The sequence below is a fragment of the Epinephelus moara genome, chromosome 24 (genome assembly GCF_006386435.1).
Source record: "Epinephelus moara isolate mb chromosome 24, YSFRI_EMoa_1.0, whole genome shotgun sequence".
Classification (NCBI taxonomy): Eukaryota; Metazoa; Chordata; class Actinopteri; order Perciformes; family Serranidae; genus Epinephelus; species Epinephelus moara.
Window position 1 is genome coordinate 43,326,677 of NC_065529.1, and position 9,304 is coordinate 43,335,980.

The 9,304-nt window shown below is 41.1% G+C and overlaps 1 protein-coding gene across 3 annotated transcripts in view; it reads left to right on the forward strand.

Annotated features, from left to right (window-relative positions):
- Positions 1-9,304, forward strand: part of LOC126386189 (alpha-tectorin-like) — a 42,010-nt gene that overhangs the window by 16,439 nt on the left and 16,267 nt on the right. For all 3 annotated transcript variants that reach the window (XM_050038367.1, XM_050038365.1, XM_050038366.1), the window contains exons 8-12: positions 1,150-1,287; positions 1,684-1,874; positions 2,091-2,242; positions 4,646-4,888; positions 8,518-8,680. In XM_050038367.1, the coding sequence (XP_049894324.1) occupies positions 1,150-1,287; positions 1,684-1,874; positions 2,091-2,242; positions 4,646-4,888; positions 8,518-8,680 (887 nt within the window). The remainder of the gene's footprint in view (positions 1-1,149; positions 1,288-1,683; positions 1,875-2,090; positions 2,243-4,645; positions 4,889-8,517; positions 8,681-9,304) is intronic.

Sequence of the window (9,304 nt, forward strand, 5' to 3'; positions counted from 1 at the left end):
GTGGCAGAACGTCTTCCTATTGCACAGACATACTCGTTTTAAAAGACTGTCTTTCCAGCAGTGAAAGCACCATCTTAGTTTGAAGTGTTAGCACGACAGCATTTGCTAATTAGCAATTTCTAAAAAGTTAGCTGAGACTTGTGGTAATGTCATTAGTTTTGCAGGTATTTAATCATAAACTAAACTGGATATGTTACAAATTTGACCTGATGAAGTCAAGTGATGACGAATCAGCAGGATTCATCCTCTGAGGAAGATAAAAGTCTGAACCAACCTTCATGGCATTCTGTAGTTGTCGAAACATTTCAGTAAAAACCACTCATGTTCACCTCATGGTGGCGCTAGAGGATAATTCAGGGGTTCGCCAAACTAAATAATTTGTTGTCTGACAACCACAAATCTTTGTGACTGTATTTTGTATTTTGTGGGTCTTTATTTAATGTTATGAGCATTAAAGGTAAAAGCAGCATGTGTATACATTCAGTAGGCTATATCTTCAGTAGCTAGCTGGCTAACCCTACACTTCTTAGGGTTTGAGTTTGGTTTTGAAACAGGGCAAAAAACTTATATCTCCTTCTAACGTAGAGTGTCATTAATACATGACGTGCCCCAGGCACAACATTTAGCTCCAAATCCACAAAACCAGCCTGACAATGAAAGAAATCTAAAATGACTGCATTAGAGTCAATGGAGCACAGCTGTGTTTTTGACGAATCCTAGTCAGAGCTGGCTAATGCTAAGCTATGGTTGGCCAGTCTGTATTTGAGGGGCAGGACTTAGCGAAGGGTGAATTAAATTACTGACATCAACAGTCCGTAACAGAAATTCATGCTCACTGAAGAACACCGATGAAGGTGGAGTTATTCTTGCATAAATCTGAAATGTTTCTGTTTGGCAATCATAATTATTTCACAAGGTACTGAATACCCATGCCAAAATTCCAGATGTGTTATGTATAAAGAGCAGGTAATGACAGTTTTCACCAAATAGGTTCACACATGAAAACACCAACAATATTTATGTTAATTTCTGTGCAACTTGGTTTTAGTTGGTTGGACGTTAAAAGACAAGGCAGCACCTGTTTCATGTGTTGTTCTGCTGTTCTTCTCTCAACCTGTAACACCTCTCCCTCTGCCCGTCTCTCTGCAGCTCAAGGACCTCAGGCCTACTGTCAGGACCAGTACTGCAGTCCTGATGAATTCTGCGGCGATAAGAGCAGTGGTGATGGAACCCGGTGCCACTGTCGGGCCATATTTGCCTCCCCATACAGAACTGAAGACACTTTGGGTAAGATGGCTGTTACACAACAGAGTGACAATGTTCAGCTCTGCAGTGTCGACCTGCTGAACTCAAGTTACATCATGAGTTTGAGTGTTCAGTCGCAGTTGTTCAGCTGCACCATCCCACAAATGAACTAAGACAACTGTTATCTACACGTGGTTGCAGTGAATGACGTTTCACCTACTTAATGAATGGTGATGTAAGTTAGCATTGGTGGAATGTAACTAAGGACATTTACTCAAGTACTGCACTTAAGTACAACTTTGCAGTAGGCCTACTCCACTTCTCTCAGAGGTAAATATTACTCCACTACATTTGTCTGACCGCTCTAGCTGTTTTTATAACGCCTTATTCCAAACATCTGCACGGCACTGATTGTTTTCATTTCTGTCCTGTGTTCAGGTGACCCAGCAGTCTGTGATGGGAGCTCTCAGTCAATTACTCTGGTTGGTTGTCTCCTGGAGGACAAAGACATCAGCTACACTGACTTACACCTCTATGACAAAACCTGCAGAGCTGAAAAGGACGACACGACCCACCTGGTGACTATAAGCTTCGACTCTAGCACCAACCCCTGTGGGACGATGATCAGGGTGGGTGTCTCTCCACTACTTTTTATTAACTCTCAGTAAGCAGCCAGATGTCCTTTGTAGGCTTTATCATTCTATAGTTGCTGCTCTGACCTGTGAGCCCTTTGTTCCCCGTAATGCTGGTTACAGTGAATGTCTTGAAAAAACATCAAATATAACAAGGAGAAGCTATAACTCATTGGTCTTCTGCAGTAACAATGACTCCCTGTGACTTTGCAGATGAACAGTGACGACGAAGTTATCAACAAGAACGCCGTCAAGCTGGAGACCACTAACAAGGAATTGGTTGACTTCACCTGCCCCTTTGTTATTCCAGATATTAACATCGATTTCTCAGTCAACATCAAAGTCAAAAGTGGTACCAGCGGCAGGTGTGTCCTGGTTAGGGGTTCAACAATATTTCATGGCGAGACAAAATAAGTGGCAGTGTGCAATGTGGAGTAGATTGTTTTATCCTAATTTAAACATACCTCCTCCTGCCCCTGTGGGTGAGGTAAAATATATAAAATATACAGCATAATGTCATGTATTAATAAATAATAATCATCCCCTAAGACTCCTACCCCAACTCTGAGGTGCAAATACCTGAATCCCGTTTTTACCTTTAAGTAAGGGTACGGCAAAAATAAATATGTGTAACGAGTTTGTCACACCACTGAAAAATATGTTATTAACCACCCAACCAAATCTGAATAATAAAAAAAAATGCAAGGATATGATATTAAGCTTCAAAATCATGAAACACTGAGCAGTATCCTCCTCTGAAGATCGAGTCGCTGCCAGGCTGCTGCAAAGCCAAGGACTCTTGTTAGGTGATAAGCCTGTAGCACGGGCACACACACACACACATACGACTCCTGAGCCGGACAATCAGCCTCCCAGCAGCTCACCCAGTAGCACAGTCTATGGTAGCACAGCACACATTTTGAACCAGGGAACGGAAGCCGCTACATTGGGATAGCCTCTCGTTCATCAGCTAACAGCAGCTAATGTTAGCACAAAGCATACACCCACAGCATGGGCAATAACTGCTGGAGAGCCGGGTAGCCATTTCTGTCTAATAGACTGAAAGGTACGTACTTGTGTGGAAGACCCTACGCTGTAGCCTTATGGCGTTATGAGCATTTATACATGTGCGGTGGTGTGTCTGTGTCACTCTGCAGTTACACCTCCAAAACATTTGTCAGCGGCGGGTTTTCTGAGAAGTGCTGTAAAGTTTAGTTGATTAAAAACACACATTAAACATGGCTTCAACATAGATTAATAGAGACAATTTCACAAGTACACAAATCAGCTTCACATTAACTCGCAGCATTCAGACAAAGCACTTGTCTTTATCTGGACACATTTTCCCCACAAATACAACACGCTAATATTTTTAGCACAAGTCTATGGCATTTTACATTGTATAAATTAGCCTCGCGGCTGGCGGACTTTTCCACTACTCATGAAGCCAGGGACAACAGCAACATTTAACAAAGGCAATATTACAAAATTCGGCTCCATTACAACTCACAAGGTTCACTGACAAAACAACTGTCTTATACTAAACAAATTTTCCAAACAAATATAACATGCTAACGTGATTAGCACAAGCCTATGGCATTTTACATTGTATAAATTAGCCTAGCGACCAGCGGAGATTTCCTCTGCTCATATGAAGCCAAGATAAATCACACACAAATCACACTAAAGTGCTATTTTTGTGGAGGATTTATTGTCTTCACAATTTATTGTTTCTTATCTGTGAAATAAAAGTACATAAAAGCTTCATTTCCACTGAGGGAAATGGTTTCAGCTTACAAAAACAGACAGGAGGTCTGCGTCGCCGCAACATGTAGTTACATTTCTGGGGAGGTGCACATCAGGCTACAGCGTAGGGTCCAGCATAGGCTCTACTTCAACACAGACCCCACGGCGTAGGTACGGCATCGATTTAATGCAGAAGTATTATTCCGCTTTAGTGATGACTACTTTGCTTGTGTTAACATGATTGTAGCATTTAACAGAGATGTTTTTTTTATGTATCTATTTAACTGAAAGAGTTCAGAGAGCTCATGGAACATAGCAAACTTGCCGCTCACTCACAGGGGCTGAATGAAATGACACCGATGCTACGCACTGCACTCTATGTTAGTGTTTGTAGTGACGTAGTATTTATATAGTTGGGGAGGGGTTATGATAAGGGTTGCTCCATCACATTATCGAGCAGGCTTTTGACTTGCCCAAAAAATCCTGGACACAGAAATGGTGAAAAACACTTTAACAGAAATCACTGAATTTACCCGGACTTTAAAGGTTCAGAGTGTAGGATTTAGGGAGATATGTTGTGAGAAATGCAATATTATTTAATAAGTGTATCTTCTTTAGTTTATAAACACTTGAAAATAAGAATCATCATATTTTCAATACCTTAGAATGAGTCATTTATATCTACATAGGGAGCGGGTCCTTGTCCACAGTCTGCCATGTTGCACGACCGTGTTTCTACAGTATCATGAAAGGACAAACCAAACACTGGCTCTAGATAGGGTCATTGTGTTTTCTCATTTTTGCATCAGCCATTATAGTCAGCAGGCCCTCCATGACAAGCAGTTTTGGGAAAACACTGATTTTTTTTTATGTGAAATTGCTTAATTCATTGTTTTACCCGTTAAAATCACTCGCCCCTTTAATTGAAATACTTGAGTAAATGTACTTAGTTACAGGATACAGGAGTTTAGAGGTTTCAGTGGTGAGTATAACAGAGCTGATGTGTGTGCGTTTGTTTGCAGCCCTTCAGTGGCGTATGTTACAACTGGAATTTGGCACTACATTCTGACCATGAAGGCCTACACCGATGCCCAACGCACACAGGAAGTGACTGGGGACACCAAGCTCAAACTGAACCAGAGGGTCTGGTTCGCGCTGGTGGCAAACGGCCTGGATGATAAAGTTGCTTTGGTGATACAGTCCTGCTTTGCAACCCACGAAGATTCAGCTGATGCAGATCAGAAATATCACCTCATCTCGGATCGGTGAGAAACACACAGAGGTGGTTACCCAGTCTGTTGACATGGAGTTTCTTGTCAAGTTTTCATAGAGCCCCAAAATAATTTTCGCTGTCACTGTTAGGTGATGGCTGGATCTAGTTCCAGGGCAAAATATAATATATATAGATAACACACTCATGCCTGTACAGTAAATAAGAAGCTACCACCAGCAGCCCATATACATCCACTAGACGTGGAGGGAAACAGCTGTGTTGCCTCTGCCCAAAGGTAACACAATTCAGTTGGCACCACCTCTAAATCTCACTATATAACTACCCCTATCTTATTTGTTTAAGCAGAACAAAAACAGAAATGTAAGAATGTCAAAAAATGCGTTTTACATAGGGCTGTGTGTCGGGCTATTTCTTGAGCAGGAACAGCAATTCCCTGAATTCTCCACTGGTTGCCAAGGTGGAGCTCAAACCAGAGCTTAAAAGAGAATGGTTACTGGACTTCTTTTGGCTATCGTGCAGGTTAGAGCCTATGCCCAGCTGACATTGCGTGAGAGGCAAGGTACACCATGGACAGGTTGTCAGACTATCACAGGGCTGACACATAAGCCCTTTTTACAAAGAGTTCACACCATAGGACCGCTTCAAAGTACCCTCATTAAGTCCCTTTGCTCTTTTACACGAAACCAAACAATGTGTAATTTTACATAGCATGCCAGCGTCCCAAAAGTAAGAGGGGTGTGACAGGCGTGACATTTAACACAACAGCATTGGTCTCTAGTGTGGCATGTAATGTGCACATCAGGAGACTTTCTAAACAATAACAATGGAATAACATGGCAATAACAATCATTTACTGTCCCTGTTATAAGGCAGCTGATCTCTGCTCGGAGGGTAAGGAGTGTCCAGACCTCAATGTCTCACCAATTTGTGGACATTTTCAGCTGCTGTTTTCCTTTTTGAGTTAGCTGCTAACTGCTTCTAGCTGCTTTTTAAATCTCCCAGGGGTGGGTCACACACATTACACGTCGTCAAAGCATCACACCCATTCCATCTGCAGTTGTCTCAAGGCCCCCAGGGAGTGCATCCGGCTTTGAAGCCAATTTTGGGAGAGGCTTAACAGTGGTACTGCTATTTTCAGGGTCCATCAGGTGATGCCAATGGACCCAAAAATACTTTTTACCATAAACATACACTGGGAAAGAGACGTCTAGAAATCAGTGGATACATTTTTTTTTGAGCATCACAACCCCGTGAAATGACTCGTTTTACTATCAAGATTTAATCAATTTGGTTTGATAGCATTTATAAGAGCAGCAAGATTAAATTATTTTATCCCCAATCGAGTTTGCAAAGTGCTCAACCTGTATTCAGCCAAGTGGCTATTGGAAGTTGGCTTCTTGGCTGCACTTGGCAGTGTAGCCGCAAGTCTCTAGTGCACTTGCTCTGTGGGCCCAATGATGCAGAAGCAGCGCCAATCATGTGGGTAATTTAATACCGCAGAGATAGAGCTTTTTTGACTTCATGCGCCACTGAGCAACTTTCATAGGAATGAACAAAGCCCCGTCACCAGTGCTGTACCCAGGTCTTTTAGTACATCCATGGTCACGTCCTGCCAGTTGTCCCTTTTACACAGATGTCGATTCAGCACTGTTACATCCTCCGCTGCCAGTTTATAAACGAAAAAACTCTGTCACCACTTTGCACATTTGTACCTTTTATAAAGAACAGCTAGGCATAGTAATGGGCATGACATTCCTGCCTTGAACAGGCAGTGTAAAAGGGGCTATAGAAACAGACAAATATTCACATTCACTCATACGGGCTACTCAGAGTCAACAATTAACCTTAGCTGCATGTCTTTGGTCTGTGGGAGGAAGCTGGAGAACCAAGAGACAAGGGGAGAACATGCAAACTCCACACAGAAGGGTCCCAGCTGGCCGGCGGCTTTGAATCCAGAACCCTTTTAAAAAGATGATATTTTGCACAAGTTATCTGCTGTGTTAATTAGCTTACAAGTAGCTCAACTGGCTGACTGTATGTTATAGCAGTACATTAGCTTGATGTTTCTATGGTGGAAAATTTCAACGGCACTGATGCTGAACACATCGGCGCCATGTTGCAGGTAACTGAATTATTAAAGTATTTGCATTTGTCACAAATGATCACCAAACTAGCTTTGATTTGCTGGTTAAAAAAAAATCTATTGTTTCCCTGATAATGTTGCATTGTGAACAACAAATCTATCTTTACCTAGGCAGGAAGAGAGCTTGTTAACATTAGCAGACAGTGGCGGGAATAAACAACTCACAGAGGTAACACTGAGTTACATTATGATGCATCCAACCTCTATTAAGTAAAAATAAGTATTGGGCGAAGGTAAATTATAACGTTCTTAAAATGCGTTCAAATGTAATCTTGTAAAATGTAGTTGTTTGTGAAAAACCTGAATAAGTACAGTAGTTTGGAGGAGAAATTTGCATGTATGCAGTATGGATCAGCTTTTTGAAAAGATGTTTTCGTGTGAAAGAGGGTTATTTTTAAGGTTGTTTCATAAATGTCAGTTATGACAGTTATGTTATTTATTTGTAGATATTTTTGTTTCCCTGGCAAAAAGGGAATAAATAACATTAAAAAACAAAATATACCACAATAATAACAAGAACAACAGAAAACATTGACATCTGCAACCAGCCAAATTGTTATTTTAATTTAAATTTAAATTAAAGCGCATCCATGGTCTGGAGGAATTACCTGACCGCGTCAGCAGGAACTTTGATGACTAAACAGAGTCAGACAACCTCCTTGATGCCGAAACACAGAGGCTTAACAAGGATGATCTTTTGTCAGTATTGTGTTTACAGCTTGTTGTGCTGCCCCCAAGTGGACAAAAACTTAATTTCATTCTCCTACGCACCTGTCCAACAGAAGTGCATTAGATTCAAAACCACGTGGTGGTCAAAATTCCCCACTTAAACCTTCAAGGATATCACATTAATATTTAAGCTTTTATCAACTTCATAGCTTTTAAACAGTACCATCTGTGTTTGGAGCAAGTAGCTTGTGAACTATAATGTGCATTAATTACAAATGTAGTCACTTACAAATGAAGTTACATACTAATGTTTAAATTCAAGCCTAAATAGGTTTTGTGTGGGATCTGAAAGGACTCAGGTGTAACGATAGGGTTTGACGCCAGATTCAGATTTGATACATTTTATGGAACATCGAACGACTGCAGCTGGTGATTAGGGCTGCAACAATTAGTCGACTAATTGACGACTAATCGACAATTAAAATAATTGGTGACTATTTTTAGTAGTCGACTAATCGGTTTGAGTGATTTTTCATAGACAAGTACTATAAAAGTACCCCAAAATACCCTTACTGCAGCTTCTTATGTTCAAATATTGGCAGCGTTACACACTCTCCCATAACAGTGAACTAAAGCCCTTTGGCGTGAATACGAAACAAGACAAAAGATGACATAATTTTGGGGTTTGGGAGAGCCAGATCGACATTTTTCAACATTTTAACACATTTTTCGATAAAATGATTAGTCGACTAATCGAAGAAATAATCGACAGATTAGTCGACAATAAAAATAATCATTAGTTGCAGCCCCACTGGTGATGTCGTATGTGTTTTCTTTTTTCTGAGCAGCTGTCCGAATACTGATGACAAAACTGTGGAAGTGGAGAGTAACGGACAGGGAACATCCGACTTCTTCTCCTTCAGCATGTTCCAGTTTTTTGGGGAAAAAAGAGACGTCTACCTGCACTGCAGAACAAACCTGTGTATCAAAAGCAAGGAGGTCTGCGTCTTGGTAGGTTCCCAAAAATACTCACATGGACACAAATACGTGCGAGTGAAATTTCATCCTGTTAAACCAGTACATCGGGTTTTGGATCAGCCACAGGAGCATTAGTTAGGTCCAACACTGATGTTAGGTGATAAGCTTTGATTCATAGTCCAGTTCATCCCAGAGGTGTTGATGAGGTTGGTTTTGGGCTAAGTGCAGACCAGTTAAGTTCTTCCACATTAAACTGGGAAGACCATTTCTTTATGAAGCCAGCGTTGTGCACGGGGGCACTGTCATGTTCAAACAGAAAAGGTTGTTTCTCACACTGCCACAAAACTGGAATATCTATCTAAAATATCATTGTGGGCTGCAGCATAAAGATCTCCCTCCTTAGGATTCAAGGGGCCCAAACAAGAAAAAAAACAGACCCCAACCAAAAAGTACACTAAAGTATGTGACTGGGATTAACATCCGACATCACCGGCGTGTCTCAAATCTGACAATCAGTACGTTTACATGCACAGTTTAATTCCACTTTAAATCGGAATGAAAGGCCATTCCGATTAAAAGTGGTCATGTAAACGGTCATTCCGATTGAAAAACGGTCATTCCGATTGAAAATTAAATCCGATTAAAGGGGGTGGTTTA